General features: G+C 49.0%; 1 protein-coding gene across 1 annotated transcript in view; it reads left to right on the top strand.

The window, feature by feature from the left end:
* The window catches only part of EXOC4 (exocyst complex component 4), a 294,646-nt gene that overhangs the window by 260,722 nt on the left and 10,423 nt on the right, over positions 1-23,501 (top strand). Inside the window, exons 15-17 of the mRNA XM_015627621.2 lie at positions 2,649-2,790; positions 4,565-4,743; positions 5,985-6,144. Coding sequence (XP_015483107.1) covers positions 2,649-2,790; positions 4,565-4,743; positions 5,985-6,144 — 481 coding nt within the window. The remainder of the gene's footprint in view (positions 1-2,648; positions 2,791-4,564; positions 4,744-5,984; positions 6,145-23,501) is intronic.

Raw genomic sequence — 23,501 nt, 5'->3', positions numbered from 1 at the left:
AGAAGAAAGGAAAATTGATGGGCTCTGAAAGGCTTCCTTTAAAAGCAAAAACACACAGGAGAAATTCAGATTCACCCCCCCAAAAAAAATCTCACCTGAGCCTCCTCCCTGCCAGGGAGGGCTCAGAACACCCAGAAGGATTTCAGTGCTTTAAACAGGGAGCAGATTGTGCCCATCTCCCTCCTCCCCTTATCTCCACTGACAAATATAATTACAGCTTCACTTAAAGTGCTGCAAATGAATTGTGGAGAGGAGAAAAATGGTGTGTGCATCTCCCTGCAGCAGGAAGGAGCTGACTCCTGCTTTTCAGGTGATGGCTCCATCCATCTCCAGCACTTCCAGGGTGGCATCTCCGGAGAGAGCTGGCTCTGCTAAAGAGAGATGATTCCTGCACCAAGTGCATCTCCAGGAGGATAAAAAAACTTCTCAAAATGTAGTATTTGGGGCTAAAAAAATAAAAAAAAAACATGTTTTTTTCCTGCATGGTAAAGGTGGGGTTTTCTGCTTTGTCCTGTCACCAGATAATTGTCCTTAGAGCTGACCCTGAGCTGAAGTCCTGCCACCCTCTGGTGTCACTTGGAGGACAAACAGCTCTCCCCAGGTGCCTCCTGAGAGTCCTGGGGTAATCTGGAATTAGAGGTTGTGTAAATAAGACCCTCACTCCTTGCTGGTAATTTAATTTTCTTTGTGGGACAGAGCTCAGGCAGCAGAGAGGGGCTGGCAGGAGTCTCAGGGGGGTGAATCCTCGTCATTCCCAGGCTGGATTGTCACCCTCATTTCCCTCTGTTCCTCTCACACACTCCAGGCCAGTTCATTATTTCCAGCAGTATTTGCCAGGCTGGGAATTTCTCAGTGTTCCTTGGTTCAAAAAATGACTTCATGAGTTTTGCTGTGATCCCAGGAGTTGCTGAGAGAGGTTAATTCCTGGAGTTAATTCATGGAATGGGTTGGGTTGGGAGGGACCTCAGGGATCACCTCATTCCAACCCCTGCCTTGGGCAGGGACACCTCCCACTGTCCCTGGCTGCTCCAAGCCCTGTCCAGCCTGGCCTTGGGCACTTCCAGGGATCCCAGAGCTTCTCTGGGCATCAAAGGCCATCTACTTCCATCTTCTGTGATTTCCACACATAATTGTTTGTTCAACTCTGCTTTGTTTTGCACAAAAAAGAATAAAAATTTGGGGTTTTTATCTCCTCACTATGATTTTTTAATCTTCTCAGACTGGATCATGTATTACATACACAAGTACATGTGTTTCATTTTAGGCTGATTATTTTTAGTGTTTAATCCAAAGTTCCACTCCCAAAGCAGGGAGTACAAAAGTCACGTTTCCTTAAATCAGCATCACTCAAAAATGGAAGCTGATTGTCAGCAGCTCCTTGGGAATGCACAGATCCTTCCTGTGCAGGGTTGTGTTGGATCTGGGAAGGGTCTGGAGCAGCTGAGAGAGCTGGGAAAGCTTTCTCAGCCTGGAGAAAATCATTCCATGATTCAACAAAGAGATGGAGAACTCCGTGAGGGAAAGAATAATGTTGCTGTATAAAGAAGCAAATACAAAACATCAGTGAATGTTAAGCTGGAAATTTGATCCCAAACTTTACCTTCCCTGTTACAGAAGTGTTTTGAAAGAGGCAGCAAGGGTAGAAATCTTTTATATGGCACAGGAATCTCTACTCGAAGCCACAGGACACAGGGATTGGGGAAATGGGGCTTGGAGATCCAGGAGATCTCTTGGAAATCGCGTTATTTAATTCAAGTGTTTCAGGGCAGCCTGATTTCAACCTCTGCTGATCACCCCAGGCAGGATCTCAGCTCCAAAGTGCTGCTGGCATGAGGCCTTGAACTCGGATATTTGGGATGCACTTCCTCAGATTAGGGTGGAGTGTGGGATAACAGAGGGTTCCTCTTGTCATGGATGTTATAAATACACTCTGTTTATCACAATGGAGATGCTCCTGCAGGAGGGTCAGGGCTCAGGCCCTGGGGTAAAATACAAGGGATGAAGTTATGGAGCTGGAGCTGCTCTGGTGGCTGGGATAAAATTCCAGGAGATTTTCCAAGGAGTTCTCAGTGGGAAGGAAACGATCCATGAGCAGCTCCTGGGTCTTTGCTGTGGTTTAATTGCTTTTTGCTGCCACAAGGGATGAAGTTATGGAGTTAGACCTGCACTCATGGCTGGGATAAAATTCCAGGAGCTTTTTCAAGGGGTTCTCAGTGGGAAGGAAACGATCCATGAGCAGCTCCTGGGTGTTTGCTGTGGTTTAATTGCTTTTTACTGCCCAGGAGCCGTGGTTAAGGAACAAAACCAAAAGAAGGGATGGGGACTCAGCTGAGGTTCATCGTGGTGACCAAAAAGGACTCTCTTACCTGTGGGTGCTTTGGCTCCCAAGCAGCTCCTCCCTCCCAGCAGAGCAAGATAAACACTCCTGGACTCTGCAGCCACAGGAATTCTCACCCCAGAGCAATCTCTTCCCAGGAAAATCAACCTGGTGGTTGATGAAACCCCTCAGATCCACTTGGGAGTTCAATCCACTGCAGGAGAACTTTTTGTTCCTTGATCCACCCCTGAATCAGAGGTGGGATGGGAGCACACAGGAGGCTCTGGATGGGATGGAGAATGTCCCAAATGTCACTCTTTTCTCTTGCCAGCCATGTCCCCAGGCCAGGACAGCCATGCCAGCCTGGAACACCTTCCAGCATCCGAGCAGATCCTGCAGAACCTGAGTGAGCTGGCCAGGTCCTTCCAGGAGATGGCTGATCGCTGCCTGCTGGTGCTGCACTTGGAAGTCAGGTAAAAAATCTGGGATTTGGGGGTGGAGGGGGATCTTGGGAGGCTGCAGGTGAAGATGACCTCCAGACCATCCAGAGGAGACAAATAAACCTGTCCATGGCAACATCAAAGGTTAGTCCAAAAATGCCAGGTCACCAAATCATGGGTGGCCAAACGAGGGATGGAGGCAGGAAACCAAAAGTGGGATTTCTTAGGGAGGCTTGTATCTTAACTAAAAGAGAATTTAGGAAGAAATCCCTTAATGTGGGTGTGGTGAGATCTTACCTGGAGCTTCCCAGAGAAGCTGGGGCTGTCCCTGGATCCCTGGAAGTGTCCCAGGCCAGGTTGGATGGGGCTTGGAGCATCCTGGGATGGTGGAAGGTGTCCCTGGCCATGGCAGGGGTGGCACTGGATGATCTTGCAGGTCACTCCAACCCACCTGCTCTGTGATTCCATGATTATGGTTCAGAGACCAGGAAAAATGTGATTTTCAGGGAGTTTGTGCTTCCAAAACAACACAATGGTGTTTTCATGGTCTAACAGGTGTCTCCACAGTTTGGCTGTTTTTTAGGGGATTGCAAATAGGAGCTTCTCCTCCTACTTTTTCAAGCAGGAACTGGGGGACCAGCTGGATTTTTTTCAAGGGCTGGATAATTCCATGAAGTCTCTGCCTTTCACATGCAAAAATCAAATCCCTTTCTTCAGGCTTCCAGCTGCCCACCCCAGGGCTGGGAAGACATTTTTTCCCTGGAGAACTGTTTAGGCCAGGTGTATTTTCATTGCTTCCCTTTGCTCTGAGGCATCAAATAGAAGGGGGATGTCAGAGATTTGATGGATCATCAGTTTGTTCTTCGGTGACACATCCCAAGCCATGTCGCGTCCCCGCGTGCTCTGCTGGAGTCAGTGTGGAGCTCTGAAAAAATAATCCACATTAATTCCTGTCAGCACTCCTTCATCCTGCCATCCATCACCTGCTGGGCTTGGGAGGGTTTGAGGAAAAGGTGGTGGAAATACAGAAATGGAGCAGTTTTCCAGCTGGGCTGTAACGGGAGGTGATGCCTGAGGTAACCCGGACTCGTGGGATGGGTTTCTGGCCTCTCTGGCTTTTCGTCACACTTGGGTTAAGCAAAAATCCCTAAAATGGAATTCAGGGATAAACTCTGCTGTAATTTAGAGCAGAGCATTGCCCAGCTCCTCCAGTGCCTCCAACAGGAGCCAAGTTCAGAGCTGTGGATTCACCAAACCACGTCGCGTGTCCAAAGGGTGGAAGGGATTGAGGAGAGGTGCTGACATCAGGAAAATCCCAGCGGGGTGGGAGCTTCCCTGGATCCCTCACTCTGCATTTCCAACCACCTGCAGTAACAGAGAACAATCCCAGTCCCCCTGGTGCCTGTGTGTGAATATGCGAAATAGGGTGAAATGCTTGGGAATAGGCACAGTTTTGGAATTTTAACAATCATTCCATGGACCCTGGCTCGCTGGTCCTGCCAGTTATCAATTTTTATGAGGTTTTCATGGAAGGAGTTCTTGTTGGAGGACTGATATTGTATGTGAAGATGGGGAATTTTTAGAAAGATTCATTGGGATGATGGTGATCAGATCTGTCACCAAGGATCTGTTGGATCCATCCCTGAAGGATGACAAGAGAAGGATGCCTTTAACACAGACATCACCACCCACCTCCTAAAGTTATTTTTTTACCAGCGTGAGGAAGGGGAAAAAACACTTTGTATCCCACAGATATTTTAAAAGATTTAAATTTATTTTTTTGTTGTTTCTCTCTTGTGCCTCACAGGGTTCATTGTTTCCACTACCTGATCCCTCTGGCCAAACAAGGGAATTACGCCATCGTGGCCAACGTGGAGAGCATGGACTACGACCCGCTGGTGGTGCGGCTCAACAAGGACATCAGCGCCATCGAGGAGGCCATGAGTGCCAGCCTGCAGCAGCACAAGTTCCAGTACATCTTTGAAGGTCAGGTGCTTCCCAATCCTTCCTCAATAAAGGGGTTTCCATTCTCATCCCAAAGCTCCACGGGATTCCTTTCGGGGATGAAGCAGACTGAGGTGGGGTTTGACCGGCTGGGAGAGATGGGAATGTTCTCCTGGAGAAGGGAAGGATCCAGAGAGAGCTTCCAGAACATTCCAGGGCCTGGAGGGGCTCCAGGAGAGCTGGAGAGGGACTGGGGACAAGGCCTGGAGGGACAGGACACAGGGAATGGCTCCCACTGCCAGAGGGCAGGGATGGATGGGATCTGGGGAAGGAATTCCTGCCTGGGCTGGAATTCCCAGAGCAGCCTCTGGATCCCTGGAATGTCCAAGGCCAGGTTGGACATTGGGGTTTGGAGCATCCTGGGACAGTGGGAGATGTCCCTGCCGTGGCAGGGGTGGCACTGGATGGGCTTTGAGGTCCCTTCCCACCTGAACCATCCTGGGATTCTGTGATTCCCTGTTTGTTCAAGAAGAGGGAAATGACTCCACACAGAGCCACAGGGACCATTCACATCCTGTTGAGGTTTAAATTCACACCCAGGGTCCTCCTTAATCACAGGCACCTCTTAAACCTGGGTCTGAGCTTTACAGATGCCCCACACTGGCTCCCTGTACATGAATTAAATCCTTAATTTAGACTTTTAATTGGCCTCTGGGCTTGCCCAGAGCTGTGCAGTGTAAATCAGGCTGGGTTTCTGCTCTTTGTAATGTGACACGAGTGGGTGCATCGTTTTGGGGATCCCTGTGTCCCTTAACCCCAACTGTGTCCTTCTGACCTCCTTCAGACACAGGGATCTGTTCAGGACTGATCAGAGAGGGGTTGTGCATCAGGGGCATCAAAATGCAGCTCATTCCTGCTCCTGGAGACTGAATTTTCCAGGGAGAACAGGGAAAACACCACCCTGGATAACAGATTAAAATCCTGTGGTTTTACAGGAGCTGCAGTGACCCATTGCTCTGCCCAGACAGGGAGAGGGACTGGATGGGACATTATGCAAAGCCTGATTAAAAATCAGTGGTTGTGATAACACAGCTCTGAGTTTTGGGGCACTTTTGTGTTTTTACTAAAGAAGTGGAAAGTCCTAAACTGCACCATGAAGATCACTGAGGGTTTCCAGCTAAACCCCAATTATCACTTGATCCAGCTGACATGCACCACTTAACAGTGCTAATTTTGGGGTTTTTACCACGAATTATTGGCACTAAATCCCTTCCCCTTTGCAGGTTTGGGCCACCTCATCTCCTGCATCCTCATCAACGGTGCCCACTACTTCAAGCGCATCAGCGAGTCCGGCATCAAGAAAATGTGCAGGAACATCTTCATCCTGCAGCAAAACCTGACCAACATCACCATGTCCCGGGAGGCTGACCTGGACTTCGCCAGGTGAGCACAAACCTCGGGCTCTGTCACTCTTCTGGTGCCCACAGGAGCAGAGGTGGCTCCTTCCAAAAGCCTCAGGTGGCCAGACGAGCGTCAAGTTCAACAAGCGGAGGTGGGAGTGGCAATTTTGGCTTTCCTTTGGTCACACAACATTCAGAGGGATGTGGGATCATAGAATTGGGGGGATTATTGAGGTTTGGGAAGATCTCCAAGGTCATCAAGTCAAAATGTGGATCAGTTGAGGCTGATGTGAGGTCTCACCAAAGTGTCTGTGCTTCTCCAAAACCAAAACCCAGGCAGGGAAAAGCTGCCAAAGGTAGAGGGTAAAACTTAAACAAGATTAAACTGGGGCTTGGATTTCTTTCCAGGTGAGAAATGTTTTGGTTTGTGGAAGGCTCAGGGTCACCAGATCCAGATCCAGGTTGGCTTGAAGGGACATCTCCCTCGAAATAAACCCAAAACCAGGTGTGACAGACCCCCTGCAAACCTCTCCCACATTTTGGGGTTTCTTCATTCAGGGAGGACTGAGGGATAAGGAGATAGGAGGGGGCAAGCCCTGAGCAGTGGCTGTGGCCCCTGGACTCTGGGCTGGCTGCAGGGAGCTCCTCAGCTGATCCTCTGGGGCAGCAGCTGGGCCCTGGAGCAGCCAAAGGAAAGGTCTGGAACTTGGGAATGAAGGAATGGGGTCAAACAAGAGAGGTTTGTGTGGAACTGGGACCTGACCCACCACAAACACTGGGAAAACTTGGTGCCATCACTTGGCCACTGCTGTTGGAGGCTGAATTGGGAGGGAAGTTCGAGCTCCCTGGATGAGGAGGGAGACTGGGTGCCTCATTTATTTGGGATCTCATCTGGGGACAGATCATTATTGGATCCAGTTCTTCAATCAGCATTGGCACCAGGAAGCTGTGAATGCTGAGGCCTGCAGGAGGGGGAGGGAGAAAGGTCCACTAGAAACTGCAAGGAATAACCATCCCAAATTTAATATTTTTTCTTAAATGACCATCCTGTGGTGAAAGAATTTTCCTGATACCCAACCCTAGCCTCCTCTGGCACTTCCTTGTGTCCTGTTCCTTTTTCCTTGGGGGAAGAATCTGATCCCCACCCTCCCACAGCAGCTTTGTGCAGATTTCTTCCCATCAAATCAATCCAGAAACATTTCTTTTCTTGTTTTCAACAGCTTCATCACTTCCCTCTTTTCTTTTGGGGTGTAATTCCATGCTCTGGTCTGATTCTTTAGTTCTTCAGATGACTCCTGAATGTTTAAGTGTTTATTACCCAGATTCTCCTTGTACATAAACAAGGCTCTGGTGCATCCAAGCCCTGCCCTGCTCACCTGAATTCACAATCACCCCAGCAAGGTTCTCACCTCACCCCAGGGACTCCACCCTACCCAGGTCTACTCAAACTATTAAATAAACATAACAGCTCCCCTCCAGAAGGCATAAAACAACATCAGGCTGGGATAAAAGTGATTTGTACCTCTGTGATACGGCTCAGGCAGGACTCTGTAAATGCTCTGAGCTGTGGTTAACTCTCACTTTTGCCTTTTTCAAGATAAAGTGGTTTTTCCATGGGCAGGAGCAGTGGCAGAGCTGATGGAGAAATCCTCCCTCCCCTGCTCTCCCTTCCCCCTGCACCTCCTGGGATAAATTCCCTCCCTGCTTCGCTTTTCCAGGGAATTGGAGGATCCTGGGTGGGACTGGAGACTCCCAACCCTGCCTGGATATTTCTGTGCCCATGGCACCGAGGGTTCAAGGAGCAATTAACCACAATTAACAATCAGTGCATCACTCTCCATGCATTAAATCTGAATTCTGGAACAGCTCCTTTTCTCAAAGTGAACCTGTTGGAGAAACAGTTTGTTAAGAAAGACCAGACCAGTTGAGAAAGGACCAAACATTTTTTAAGGTTTTCCTGAGCGTTGTGATTTTGATTTTGCTTTTATTTTTCAATTCTGATACGGTTTTCAAGGCTTTTTAGAGGCCTCAGAGAACACTGGGCATCTCCTTTCTTCTCTGCTCAGTCCTTCAGGCAGTAGAAATCCCAGCCAGGGAAGCTGGAAGGGGAAGCCCTTTCTCCTCTGAAGCCAAAATCACCTGGAGGACTCTCAGCAAACCCATTTGTTGGTCCTGGTGAGGCTCTTGCTGATTAAACCCCGTTTTTCCAGAGCTCTGTCACCCACAGGTGACAACAGCAGCATTTGCTGCTTTGGGAGCAGTCCCATGGCAAGGGGGAAAATGTGTTTTAAATGACTTTTACTTTAAGATTCTCAGTTCAAGGCAGGGAAAGTCTCAGCAGAGCATCACAGAGCATGTTTCCATTGAAAAAAAAATTAAATTTCCAAGCGGTGTGAGGAGTTTTTTCCACCAGGAGAAAGGCTGGTTCTGACTGCTGAGGTGTCACAAAGGATTTGTAATATTTGCTAAATTTCCTGCAAATATTAATAGGTTTTTCACTCCTGTGTGTGTTCAGTATCTAGGCCAGCAGAAATGCAGGAGGTTGTTGGGGCTTCCAATGCTTTGTTAAAGAAAAAGCAGGATTTTCTCCCTGTGGAATATCCAAGAATGTGTTGCAAAGTCCAGGACTGAGCATGACTTCCAAATACCTCCAAATTTCCAAAGTTTCACACCCGTAATTAGATTTATGGCATGAAAGGAATGAAAGCTTCAGATTTGAATTCCTACTCAGGTCCTTTCCCTTGTGCCTTCTTTCCTCCTCTCCCTCTATCCCCACCCAAAAATTCTCTGGGTTTTTATGAAGATTTCATCAGAGGTAGTCACAAAGGGTGAGGATTCTGCTCCAGACTCACCCTTAAATAAGAAATCACTGGAAAGAAAGCGCCGTTTTCTGCGTCGTACAAGTGTTAAAATTGAGTGTTCTGCAGAGTGAGCTGAGGTGGCTGCAAGGGGAACAGAGAGAGCAGGGATGAAATGGGAACATTTTCTCTAACAAGTGTCACTGTGACCTGGGAAATGAAGCTTTCTGAGCAGTGCTGTCACTGTCCCCGGGTTTCAGTGTCCTCCCTGCCTCTGGAATCCAGAGGTGTCCCCACACCTGGGAGTCGTTTGGAGCTTTCCCTGTGCTGCCATTCCTGTTGTTCCCACGGCCACTCCTGCTGCAGGGACCAGGATTCCTGCAGGAATCTTTTCCTGCTGTTGAGGACATTTCCAGGGATATTGGCTGGGACATTTCCAGGGATATTGGCTGGGATGTGTCCCCACAGCAGGGACATTGGCAGTGCCGGTGGATCCCCGGGGAAATGGGGTGGGGAGAAGCCATCAGAGCTCCACTTGGTCCTGGTTTGGCCATCAATAAACCCAAATCATGGACTCACAGCACCATGGAAGTTGGAAAAGATTCCTAAGACCATCAAATCCAAGCTGTGGCCAACCCCCACCTTGTCCTCCACTGAGTGCCACATCCATGAGTTCCTTGGACACCTCCAGGGATGGGGACTCCAAACCTCCCTGGGCAGCCCCTGCCAATGTTTAACAACCCTCATGGAGAAGGAATTTTCCTTAAAATCCACCCTGAGGCTCCCCTGGCCCAGCCTGAGGCCGTTCCCTCTCCTCCTGTCCCTGTTCCTGGAGCAGAGCCCGATCCCCTGGCTGTCCCCTCCTGGCAGGGAGTTGTGCAGAGCCAGAAATTCCCCCTGATCCCCCTTTTCTCCAGGCTGAGCCCCTTTCCCAGCTCCCTCAGCCTCTCCTGGGGCTCCAGACCCTTCCCCAGCTCCATTCCCATCCCTGGACACGCTGCAGCCCCTCAATGGGTCTGGGCAATGCTCCCATTACTCAAAACCCGTCTTTATTCCTAGGCCAGGTTGGACGGGCTTGGAGCACCCTGGGATAGTGGAAGATGTCCCTGCCCATGGCAGGGGGTGGCACTGGATGATCCTTAAAGTCCCTTCTCTCCCAAAGCATTCCACAATTCCATGATCCTGTGAGAGGGGAGGGTTTAGAATGGAGGATGCAGCTGGAGCTGAGCTTTTATCAAACCCACCCCAAACCCTGCATCACTGCTGGCTTGGGGAGCAGGGCTGCGCTGCCAGGTTTGGATCCTGGGCACTCAGGGCTCCTGTCCTGGCAGGCTGGGCAGTTTTTTGTTCGATTATCCCCAGATTTCTGCTGTTCCCTGCTGCAGGAATCAGCAGTGACCTGCTGCCATCTACTGGGAGCTGCCGAGGGAAAGGGAAGCACTTAAACATCCCCGTGCTCTGGAGGAAGACTTTTCACTGCCAAATCTTATTTCTCTGTCTGATTTTACTCTTGATCAATACCGTGGTTGTGCCTGGGTGCCCAGGGTCGCTGAGGGTGGAGCTGATGGAGGGAATCTTCCTCTGAGAGCCATCTCTGAGCTCGATTTGTGTGTGGAGAGCATCAGATCCAGCAAATCCCAACCTGAATCCCTTTGTTCAGTCAGGAGTCTCTGCAGAGCTCCTGTGATGCTCCCCTGCCATCTCTGGGTGAGTGAAGTATCTCAGATGTTCTCCTTGGGGCTGCCCTCAAGCCAGGACTAAATTTGGGGTGAAGATCATTCAGTTTGAGTAAACCCCACATTAGCTGAGTAACCAGCACGTTCTAATCCCCCCCACTTCACAGCCTGAGCTGTGAAAGGTAAAAATCCCCAAATCTTCACAGTCTGGATCCCAGGAATTCCCTTCCCTTCAGGGGATGAGGGACACAGGAGGCTCTGGAGGAAAAGCTTCCCTTTGCTGGCAGTGTGGGAAAGTTGTGTTGTCTCCATCACAGACTGGACTCCTGTGTCTGGAGCTCGTCCTCGTTTGGGCTCGCAGCTTTTAATTAGCAAAGCTGCTTTAGTTTTCAATTAAAGACTCGGTTATACAACAAAATCCGTATTTTCCTTCCCTTTCTTTTTCCGCCTTGTTTGCTCCCCCCTGTAGTTTCCGCTGAGCTTTGATCTCAGTGCGGGTTTAATTAGCTGTAATTAGTGGTTTCACCGCATTAACCAAAACTCCCCATCGCAGAGGATTAAAAACCACCCCTCAGCTTGAAGCCCTCATCCTCACCTTCCTCCTTCTGCTTCCCTGGGGGGATTTAGGGGATCAGAGGGTCCCTGTAGGGCCCTTCCCCAGATGGGCACTGCCCCTGCATCCCAAAGATCCACATTTTTATGGGATCATCAAAACTCCCCGGAGCAAATCGCCCACCCCTGGATTTCATTCCCAGTGGAACCTGCAGCTGTTTTAGGATGGCACCAATTGGTTCCTTCACAGCATTCCCTGGAGCATTTCTTGGGGTGTCTCCTCGTTTTGGGAGATCATGGAAGTGTTTAGGTTGGAAAAGCCCTCTAAGATCAGGAAATCCAGCTGTTCCCCCAGCACTGCCCAGGTCACCAGTGGCCTTGTCCCCAAGTGCCACCTCCACATGGATTTTAAATCCTTCCAGAGATGGGGACCCCAGCACTGCCCTGGGCAGCCCTTTCCATGAAGGAATTTTTCCTGAAATCCACCCTGAGGCTCTCCTGGCCCAGCCTGAGGCCGTTCCCTCTCCTCCTGTCCCTGTTCCTGGAGCAGAGCCCGACCCCCCTGGCTGTCCCCTCCTGGCTGGGAGTTGTGCAGAGCCAGAAATTCCCCCTGATCCCCCTTTTCTCCAGACTGAGCCCCTTTCCAGCTCCCTCAGCACCTCCTGGGGTTCCAGACCCTTCCCCAGATCCTTTGGCCTTTTCAGCCAAGCACCTGCTCCAGGTTTCCCAAACTTTCATCTTTTCCAGTCCTTCACGAGCTCCTGGAAGCTGTGGCGTGCCCAAGTTCTTTGCTGAAACTTCCCAGTTCCCCAGCACAGGATTGGCGAGGAGATTTTGGAATATTTTGGGAGCTGTGACTCTGCCCTGAGCAAACCACTCTCTTCTCCATGGATGTCCTTCTCCTCAGGGCTGCTCTCAAATATTCCTCAAGGACAACCCTCGAGGCTTTACAACCCGTAGCAACCCCAGAGTAACCGGATCAGGGGCTAAATTCACACAGCAGTTCCTCTAGCCCAGAACACACTGGATGTGGGAAGTCATGGAGCATCCCCAATCCATGGGGAGTGCTCCAAGTGCCAGAAGGAAGCATCTGGAAAGATCAGCAGGCTCTGGAAGGCACCAGTGCTGCTCAGCCTTTCCAGTGTTGACTCAGTGTTTTATTTTGATCAGGCTTCTCAGCCCTTCCCGGAGGCGCTTTTAATCTTCGCTCTGTAACCTTTAAAGAGAGAGGTTTTTGTGGCCTCTGCAATGATTTTCATTGCCTGGACGGGGATGTCTGAGCTGCTCCGAGTAAAGAGATTAATTCAATTTTCCTAAACTGGAAATGGACTGAAAAACTGAGAGGCTTCATTGACTTTTCCTCGCTCGGTTTGTGGCGTGTTAGAGAAACAATCAATGGGGGTGAACTTCTCAGCCAGCAGAAACCTGGCATTCCCATTTCCAGGGAAGCAGCTGGGGAAGATGGGAATAAACACTTTTAAGAAGTCTGTTCTGGCCAGAGCACGTTCCTCCTCTGCCTTAAAACCATCAGGATATATTCTCCTGGAAATGAATTACAAACAAATCCCTCATTTATCCCCGAGGTGACAGTCTTTTGCTGATATGTGCTTTCTGGAGACTAATAAGTTTTGAATGTCGGTGAGAGGGGGGGGAAAAAAAAAATCAAAGTAATTACTTTGTGTTCCCAAGCTCCTTATTTGTGTAGGTGCCTGTGTGTTTATCTCCCTCTGTCATGCTGCATTGCTAATGGTAATTAAAGGCAAGGGATTTTTCTTGCTGGAAGTTTTTCTTCTTATTTTCCACCTTTAGTGATTTTGGCCTCAGTGATGATGCTTTGCCACCGGCCAGTTACTTGTGGAAGTGATTTAATAGAAGGTCTGAGTTCAGGAAACTCTGTTTGTCCAGCTGGAATTGAATCATTTTGTTTCTCCAGGCCTGTGGAATGTGAGGTGGGCATTGTTTTCTTCAGGCCAGGGTTTGAGGTGTCAGTCCTGGTGGCCGCTGTCACCTCTGTGGTGGCTCTGGGAAATCGTCAATGTTTGCTTTATTTGCACAGAATTTGGGTTGTGGGTGATGGCAGCAAAAATATGGAGCAAATCCATGGGGTCCATGGTGGGCAGTGGGGTGGGGTGGGCTCCCCAGGGGCTCTGGATCCTTGGGAAACCCACCCAGGACACGTTGGCTGGGGCTCAGGGGGTGGGACAAGGAGTTCTGCCGGGTTCCCAGCCTTGCAGGGGCCCTCAGTTTCTCCCTGCACTTCATTTTCCACAGGAAACATGGAAAATGTTTTGTTGGGAAGAGGTTTTGGCTGGGAAGAGGCCCCAGGGCTTTCCCCACAGCTCCCCACAGGCTGCAGAGTCTTAGACCAGGTCTAAAGTCTGGATCAGGAGACCAAAACTGCAGTTCCAGATGGTGTCCAGATTCTGATAAGTTTTTCATCCCAGAGAAATACGAGGATGAGTGTGAAAGCTCATTTTTAGGTCCAGGTAAAGCCTCTGTGTGTGTGTGTGGTGGATCCACCACTGGCTTTAGCAGGATTTTGTGTGCACAGAGAGCGGCTTTATTTGTGTGCTCGCTCTAAAACTTCCGTAGGAACATTCCAGCAAATCCTCTGCTCTCTGTCCAGTCCAAGGAGCTTCCCCTGATTCCCTGCACTTCCACAGCTGCAGGCTCTGGAAATCTCATGGAGCATCACACGAGGGTTGGGCTGGAGACACAGATGGATGCAGGGATGGAAATGGGATCCAGCAGAACTCCAGGCGAGGAAAAAGAGGGAATTCCATTGGTTTTCCTTAATTAAAGGGGATTTTTTGCTTTAGAGTAGCAAAGAGTGGCACATCCCAGCACAAGGAATGGGCTTCAGTGGATCATCTTCATTTGGAATCAGGGAATCATTTGGGTTGGAAAAGCCTTCTGAGATCATCGAGCCCAATCCTTTACCTGTCACTGCCAAGGCCAGCACTGCCCCTGTCCCCAGGTGCCACATCCACACGGCTTTGAAATCCCTCCAGGGATGGGGACTCCACCAGGGCTGGAAAACTTCTGGGGAAGAAACTTTCCCTGATACCCAACTTAAACCTCTCCTGGAACCTGAGGTTGTTCCCTTTTGTTTTGTCAGCTTGGGAGAAGAGCCCAACCCTCAGACTGAGCTTGGGCAAACATCCCGAGCCATCCCATGGGAACAGATCCCGCTGTGAGTGCACGGGAATGTGAACCCCATGTCTGAGCTCTCCCATGAGACTTTGGATCTCCTATTTGGGGTTAGAAACTGCTTTTTCCTCCCATGCTTAAAGGTGGGTTCTGTGCTGGATCCTGTTCTGGGAGGTTCTGATGAAATTCCCAACAAACAGCTTTAAGGGAAAGGGCAGATTCTTAAGAAGGGAATTGAACACACATAAAAAAGAAATGACTGTGAAAAAAATAAATAAAAGGAAGAACCATCAAGTGTGTCGTGAGCAGCCACCCCAGGCATTTGTCTGCAGCTGAAGGAAAGGTAAATATCGGATTGTCAGCTGGAGATGCATCTCTATTGCCCGGCTCCCACCTGCAAATGGCAGCAATTAGGAAAATGTCCTGCCTTTTTCACAGGAGGCAGCATCTTCCCAGCAGGAGCCCCACAGCCGGAGAGGCCCAGGACGAGCAGATGGCTTTGCCCTGGCACTCAGATCTCATTAGGAGCCCTCAGACCCCGATATCAGCTCGGGAATTACCGATCCCAGCGCTGATGGAGCTGGAGCCACTGCAGTCAAACCTGCCTGTCTGTCTCTGAATCAGACTGAGAGGAGTGGAGCTTTCCCAGCTGGGAAATGTGTTCCTTGGGAGGGCTGGGAATGGGCAGGGAATGGCTGGGAGGGAGGGAAATGTCACTGGGGAGACACAGAGGGACAGCGAGGATGTGGCCAGGTCGGGCTGCAGGGATTGTGAAGGGAGAGAAGGGAAAAGGGAAAGGGGGAAATGGGAAGGGAAAGGGAAAGGGGAAAGGGGGGAAAAAGGGGGACAAAGTGGGAAAAAGGGGAAGGGAACAGAAGGGNAAATCCACCCTGAGGCTCTCCTGGCCCAGCCTGAGGCCGTTCCCTCTCCTCCTGTCCCTGTTCCTGGAGCAGAGCCCGACCCCCCTGGCTGTCCCCTCCTGGCAGGGAGTTGTGCAGAGCCAGAAATTCCCCCTGATCCCCCTTTTCTCCAGACTGAGCCCCTTTCCAGCTCCCTCAGCACCTCCTGGGGTTCCAGACCCTTCCCCAGATCCTTTGGCCTTTTCAGCCAAGCACCTGCTCCAGGTTTCCCAAACTTTCATCTTTTCCAGTCCTTCACGAGCTCCTGGAAGCTGTGGCGTGCCCAAGTTCTTTGCTGAAACTTCCCAGTTCCCCAGCACAGGATTGGCGAGGAGATTTTGGAATATTTTGGGAGCTGTGACTCTGCCCTGAGCAAACCACTCTCTTCTCCATGGATGTCCTTCTCCTCAGGGCTGCTCTCAAATATTCCTCAAGGACAACCCTCGAGGCTTTACAACCCGTAGCAACCCCAGAGTAACCGGATCAGGGGCTAAATTCACACAGCAGTTCCTCTAGCCCAGAACACACTGGATGTGGGAAGTCATGGAGCATCCCCAATCCATGGGGAGTGCTCCAAGTGCCAGAAGGAAGCATCTGGAAAGATCAGCAGGCTCTGGAAGGCACCAGTGCTGCTCAGCCTTTCCAGTGTTGACTCAGTGTTTTATTTTGATCAGGCTTCTCAGCCCTTCCCGGAGGCGCTTTTAATCTTCGCTCTGTAACCTTTAAAGAGAGAGGTTTTTGTGGCCTCTGCAATGATTTTCATTGCCTGGACGGGGATGTCTGAGCTGCTCCGAGTAAAGAGATTAATTCAATTTTCCTAAACTGGAAATGGACTGAAAAACTGAGAGGCTTCATTGACTTTTCCTCGCTCGGTTTGTGGCGTGTTAGAGAAACAATCAATGGGGGTGAACTTCTCAGCCAGCAGAAACCTGGCATTCCCATTTCCAGGGAAGCAGCTGGGGAAGATGGGAATAAACACTTTTAAGAAGTCTGTTCTGGCCAGAGCACGTTCCTCCTCTGCCTTAAAACCATCAGGATATATTCTCCTGGAAATGAATTACAAACAAATCCCTCATTTATCCCCGAGGTGACAGTCTTTTGCTGATATGTGCTTTCTGGAGACTAATAAGTTTTGAATGTCGGTGAGAGGGGGGGGAAAAAAAAAATCAAAGTAATTACTTTGTGTTCCCAAGCTCCTTATTTGTGTAGGTGCCTGTGTGTTTATCTCCCTCTGTCATGCTGCATTGCTAATGGTAATTAAAGGCAAGGGATTTTTCTTGCTGGAAGTTTTTCTTCTTATTTTCCACCTTTAGTGATTTTGGCCTCGGTGATGATGCTTTGCCACCGGCCAGTTACTTGTGGAAGTGATTTAATAGAAGGTCTGAGTTCAGGAAACTCTGTTTGTCCAGCTGGAATTGAATCATTTTGTTTCTCCAGGCCTGTGGAATGTGAGGTGGGCATTGTTTTCTTCAGGCCAGGGTTTGAGGTGTCAGTCCTGGTGGCCGCTGTCACCTCTGTGGTGGCTCTGGGAAATCGTCAATGTTTGCTTTATTTGCACAGAATTTGGGTTGTGGGTGATGGCAGCAAAAATATGGAGCAAATCCATGGGGTCCATGGTGGGCAGTGGGGTGGGGTGGGCTCCCCAGGGGCTCTGGATCCTTGGGAAACCCACCCAGGACACGTTGGCTGGGGCTCAGGGGGTGGGACAAGGAGTTCTGCCGGGTTCCCAGCCTTGCAGGGGCCCTCAGTTTCTCCCTGCACTTCATTTTCCACAGGAAACATGGAAAATGTTTTGTTGGGAAGAGGTTTTGGCTGGGAAGAGGCCCCAGGGCTTTCCCCACAGCTCCCCACAGGCTGCAGAGTCTTAGACCAGGTCTAAAGTCTGGATCAGGAGACCAAAACTGCAGTTCCAGATGGTGTCCAGATTCTGATAAGTTTTTCATCCCAGAGAAATACGAGGATGAGTGTGAAAGCTCATTTTTAGGTCCAGGTAAAGCCTCTGTGTGTGTGTGTGGTGGATCCACCACTGGCTTTAGCAGGATTTTGTGTGCACAGAGAGCGGCTTTATTTGTGTGCTCGCTCTAAAACTTCCGTAGGAACATTCCAGCAAATCCTCTGCTCTCTGTCCAGTCCAAGGAGCTTCCCCTGATTCCCTGCACTTCCACAGCTGCAGGCTCTGGAAATCTCATGGAGCATCACACGAGGGTTGGGCTGGAGACACAGATGGATGCAGGGATGGAAATGGGATCCAGCAGAACTCCAGGCGAGGAAAAAGAGGGAATTCCATTGGTTTTCCTTAATTAAAGGGGATTTTTTGCTTTAGAGTAGCAAAGAGTGGCACATCCCAGCACAAGGAATGGGCTTCAGTGGATCATCTTCATTTGGAATCAGGGAATCATTTGGGTTGGAAAAGCCTTCTGAGATCATCGAGCCCAATCCTTTACCTGTCACTGCCAAGGCCAGCACTGCCCCTGTCCCCAGGTGCCACATCCACACGGCTTTGAAATCCCTCCAGGGATGGGGACTCCACCAGGGCTGGAAAACTTCTGGGGAAGAAACTTTCCCTGATACCCAACTTAAACCTCTCCTGGAACCTGAGGTTGTTCCCTTTTGTTTTGTCAGCTTGGGAGAAGAGCCCAACCCTCAGACTGAGCTTGGGCAAACATCCCGAGCCATCCCATGGGAACAGATCCCGCTGTGAGTGCACGGGAATGTGAACCCCATGTCTGAGCTCTCCCATGAGACTTTGGATCTCCTATTTGGGGTTAGAAACTGCTTTTTCCTCCCATGCTTAAAGGTGGGTTCTGTGCTGGATCCTGTTCTGGGAGGTTCTGATGAAATTCCCAACAAACAGCTTTAAGGGAAAGGGCAGATTCTTAAGAAGGGAATTGAACACACATAAAAAAGAAATGACTGTGAAAAAAATAAATAAAAGGAAGAACCATCAAGTGTGTCGTGAGCAGCCACCCCAGGCATTTGTCTGCAGCTGAAGGAAAGGTAAATATCGGATTGTCAGCTGGAGATGCATCTCTATTGCCCGGCTCCCACCTGCAAATGGCAGCAATTAGGAAAATGTCCTGCCTTTTTCACAGGAGGCAGCATCTTCCCAGCAGGAGCCCCACAGCCGGAGAGGCCCAGGACGAGCAGATGGCTTTGCCCTGGCACTCAGATCTCATTAGGAGCCCTCAGACCCCGATATCAGCTCGGGAATTACCGATCCCAGCGCTGATGGAGCTGGAGCCACTGCAGTCAAACCTGCCTGTCTGTCTCTGAATCAGACTGAGAGGAGTGGAGCTTTCCCAGCTGGGAAATGTGTTCCTTGGGAGGGCTGGGAATGGGCAGGGAATGGCTGGGAGGGAGGGAAATGTCACTGGGGAGACACAGAGGGACAGCGAGGATGTGGCCAGGTCGGGCTGCAGGGATTGTGAAGGGAGAGAAGGGAAAGGGGAAAGGGGGAAATGGGAAATGGGAAATGGGAAGGGAAAGGGGAAAGGGAAAGGGGAAAGGGGGGAAAAAGGGGGACAAAGTGGGAAAAAGGGGAAGGGAACAGAAGGGTAATGGAAATGGAAATGGAAATGGAAATGGAAATGGAAATGGAAATGTCCCAGGGTCAATTCAAGGGAGAGAAATGTCCCAGGGCCAATTCCTGGTGGGATAGAGGAAGGAAAAGGAAAACTGAGGTAAGGACAGGAGTAGCAAAACTGAGAGGACCAACCATGACAGCATTGGGGTAGAGCAGGGATGGCCTCAGGTGTAGCCCAGGAACAACAGGGTTCCAGCTCTTCAAGTCGTTCAGGGGAGGTTTAGATTGGATTTAGGAACATTTCTTTTTCCCCAGAAAGGGTTATAAAGCACTGGCACAGCTGCCCAGGGCAGTGGTGGAGTCACCATCCCTGGAAGAGTTCAAAACCATGTGGATGTGGCAGCTGGGGATAAGGGTCAGCGGTGACCATGGTGGTGAAATGGTTGCACTGGACACTCGGATTTCCATTTCCTCTATAGTTAATTACTCTTTAATCAACAAGATCTTTAATTCATTGACTTTTGGCTTGGAGGTTTTAGCCAGCTCAGAGCTGGTGGTGAGTCCTGATGCAAAGCCACACGTTCAGCTGATGAACATAAACAATCCTAAATAATCCTAAATAATCTTAAATAATTATTTCCAGCTGCATTCTGAAACCAGGAGTTTCATCCTTCACCTTCTGCTGAGGTTCCATAGGGATGTGCAGGTCATTCCAGGATCTGTAACGTTCATAGCTGTCACTTCATATCTTCAGGGTTTATTCCCTTTGGTCAAAGAAAGTCCCAGGATGATTTTTTTCCACCTTTCAAATGCTGAGAGCTGGGGGTGCTGCTGCTGGGGGCACCTGGGAACCTTCCTTTGTCACCGGGGCTGAAGGACTGATGATTATGGGGAGAATTTGCCCTCATGCCAGGGAATGTTCTCAACAGTCAGCCATCTCCTGGCTCTGGGATCAAAGAATCCTGGGATGGTTTGGGTTGGAAGGGACCTCAAAGCCCATCCAGTTCCATCCCCTGCCGTGGACAGGGACACCTTCCTCTATCTCAGGGTGCTCCAAGTGCCTCACTACCCTCACAATGAAGCCTTTCCTCCTAAAATCTAATCCAAATCTCACCTCTTTTAGTTTAAAACTCTCCTTTTGTCCTGTCACTATCTGTGGCCTGTGTAAAAAGTTGCTTTCCATATCTATATATATATATATATCTATATATTTATTTTTTTTTTAATTAATTCTCATTAAGGATTTAAGGCTGCAAAGAGTTTGGGATGTAACCAAGATTTTATGGGCTCCATGGGGTCAGCTGGGGACAAGAAGCCACTCAGCATTTTCTGACCCGTGGAGGAACAGCTCCACATCATCTTCTTCCCTCCCCTGCTCTCCTTTCCTCCCTCTTCAGCTGTGCAGCAACATCTTATTTGGGGGATTCAGCCGCCCCCGCAGTGTTCCCCAGGAGCTTTCCTGGGAAAGGCAGGATCCATCCAAGCTGGATTTTGGTGTGATTGCTATAATTACCCTCTGACTTCCACCCTCGAGTGAGATGAGACGGCCCAAAAGGAGAGCTGTGATTTTTTGCAGTTAAAAAAACCAACAAAACCAACAAATAAACTGAGAAATTATTCTTGAAGTGCCAAAGGCGAGAGGCTCCGGGGCAGGAATGAGTGGGGAATGCAGATCAGGCAACGCCGTCTATCCAAGGTGGAGCCTCTGCTGGGGCTGACATTAAAAATTCCGACTCAAATGCGGGAAACATGGAGTGAAGGAGGTGAATTATTGATGGAGAGCAGGGATTACCATATCTGACAGATGGAGACTGTCTGAGAACATTTTGCAGAGTGGCATCTGCACCGCGCCTGATTGGCGTCCCTGAACTTTCGCGCGTCAGATGTCGAATATCAACACACAAACTCTGATGTAGCAATTAAATCTGTCCTCTAATGAACCTGGGCCTTGCAGCCAGGAGAAATCCACACACTTAGGTAAAGTCCAAATGCCTCAATTCTTATTTTTGAGGGAGATATTTAAGTAATTACATCCAGAGCACTGCACTGAAGACACGCATGTGTGATGTCGACATTCAGATATATTCAGGGAATTATGCGCAATGGATCACGTCTTACTCCAATTTTACTGAAGGCTGTAAAGCTCCCCTTGTATTTTATAATTTGTATTCCAGATTTGAGCTCAAATAACACAGAGAAGCTCTAAAATTCAGCTGCCACCTCACGTCACAGAGGTGCATTAACACCTCTCTCTCAAGCACACCTAAGTCGTAGATCAGACACGATTCCACGTTGTCACATGTGGAAAAACAAAGAGGAGAAGGACAGAAGTGAAAATAAGAGCAAGTTTGAAGCTTTGGTGGGGAAGAGCTTGGATTGGGAAGAAGCAAGATATAAAATATGTTTTTTCTAATAGGATTCAGTGCCTTCGGATCCCGGGTGGTTTTCCTAAGCCCAGCCTAATGTGGGAAATGGGTGAATTTTTCTGCCATCTGTTAAAAGTGGGGCGCTGGGGGAAATTCAGTTTTCCCTCATGATTTTGGGAATCATCAGGGAGATGTGCTTTTAGCCCCTGGAGGGGCTTTCAGGGATGGAATCTGGGAGGTTACTCAAGGAGCATCAGTATTAGGAAAAATCTCTTCAGCCAAAGGGTTGCCCAGGGTAGGGCTGGAATATCTGTCCCTGGAGGGATTTAAAGCCATGTGGATGTGACATTTTAGGACATGGCCAGTGGTGGCCTTAGCAGTGGACTGCATGATCTCAAAAGGCTTTTCCAAGCTGGAAGTTCCGTGATTCCATGATTCTGTGGGATGGCTGTTGCTGGGTTGGATCCACAAGGTTGGACACACAAGGAGCTTCCCTCTGGCCCTGTAATCACAGAAGGGATGAGGTTGGAGGGGACCACGGTGCGGTCACTGGTCCTTCTCACCCTCAAAGCAGCCTTTGAGAGAGCAGAGAAACTCTGGACGCAGTGTCTCCAAAGCACCTTGGGAAATTCTCAAATGGGAATTGCCAGAGGTTGATAAATTAATAAATGACTACGGGAAACTCCAGGCTCAGCTCTGCCAGCAGAGTCCTTTGGAGAGCCTGGAGGTTTTGTGCAGTTGAAGGTGCGTTCCTGGGAGGAGATGAAAAGCAGTTCAGAGAATCGCTGTACTTTTGATGGCTCTGAACTACTCCACCATCCAGAAGCAGTGCAGGGATTCTCTTCTCACTCTGTGGGGACCAGTTTTGTTTCCAAGGAGCCGCTGCTGCGCTGCAGTGGAGTCTGTCCATAAAAAGTGACGAGCAAAGCGATGCAACTCCAAGATACTCCATGAGGAAAACCCGTTTTTTCCATGCAGTGGAGAGTGGAGATAGAAATCCCATGTATTCTGGGTTTTTCCCTTCACTGACATTGCTTTGATAATATTTTCATTTCTAATGCTCAGATTTGTGCTGTTTGGCAAAAACAATATTGTAGTGAAGCTCTGTTGGATGAAAAAGTTGGGATAATTGGAGCTGAACCCAGCAGGAATGACCAGAAGAGGCCACAGCTGTGCTGTACACAGCAGTGTGGGAGCTGCTTTTTTAGCGATGCTGGGTTTCAATCCCTCTAAATACGACTTTTGCCCTCAAAATGATAGAGAGGGAAAAGCAATTTGAAGCAAAAATGCTGGAAATGAGCAACAGCTGCCCATAAAAACCTGCGGTGTCAAACCTGGAGTTTGGGAGAAGTGTTGAGAACTGGCAGAGTTCGAAATGTTCCTCAGGCCAGTGGCCAGCACAGAAATCGAGGAGAAGAGGGTTGAAGCTCTTAATCCCTCATCCAGCAGATGTCCACAACTTCTGGACAATCTCAAATTGTGGCACTGAACCCGTCCTGGTCTCTTTCTGTCCCATTTCTTCTCCTTGGGTGGTGGCGGTCGATGTCCTTGAGGTCATGGTGGTGGTGGTGGCACTGTGGTGGGTCACTGGGCTGGCTTGGAGGCTGCTGCAGGGGTTTGTTCCCTCCTGGTTTGGATAACTCCAAATAATAATAACAATAATAATATATATAATATAAATAATATATATATAATAGATACAATAGATACAATATATATAATACATATAATATATATAATATACATATATTATACATATAATATACAATATACAATATACCATATATAATATATAATATATAATATATAATATATAATAATTTATTATTATTATCATCATCATCATCATCATTATTATCATTATCATTCTAATATAACAGGGCCATGAGGCAAGAGAATCCAAAAAAATTAACTCTTCCATGAAAAACATCAGTGTGATCAACAAAAAATTATAACAAATTAGATTTGGTGTCAGCTTGTCCACAGAAAAAAATCTCCATTCCCGAATTTTGGAAGCCACCACAGCATTCAAAGTAAATGAGCAAAGGTGAGCAGAAAAATGTGGAGTTTTCAACAATTTGGGGCTGTTTGCCCAACCCCTGGGGAAGCTCCTGGGAAGCACCAGACCGTGACCTACTACAGGGGAACACGGAGTTGTGGAACCCAACCACAGCCTACTACAGGCAGCCGTGGAGCCGGTGAACTCAACACCAGCCACCACAGACAGACATTGACTTTTTGGACTCAACCATAGTTACTACAGGTAAACTCAGGCTTGATGGACCTGACTACAGCCGACTGCTGGACCCAACACAGCTACTACAGACTTAATCCACTCAGCCACAACTACTACAGACTTAACAGACCTGACCACAACCTACTACAGACTTAACAGACCCAACACAACTACTACAGACTTAACAGACCTGACCACAA

This window comes from Parus major, chromosome 1A, assembly GCF_001522545.3.
Source record: "Parus major isolate Abel chromosome 1A, Parus_major1.1, whole genome shotgun sequence".
NCBI lineage: Eukaryota > Metazoa > Chordata > Aves > Passeriformes > Paridae > Parus > Parus major.
Note: the sequence above shows the minus strand (reverse complement) of the source record. Positions and strands in the feature narration are given on the sequence as shown.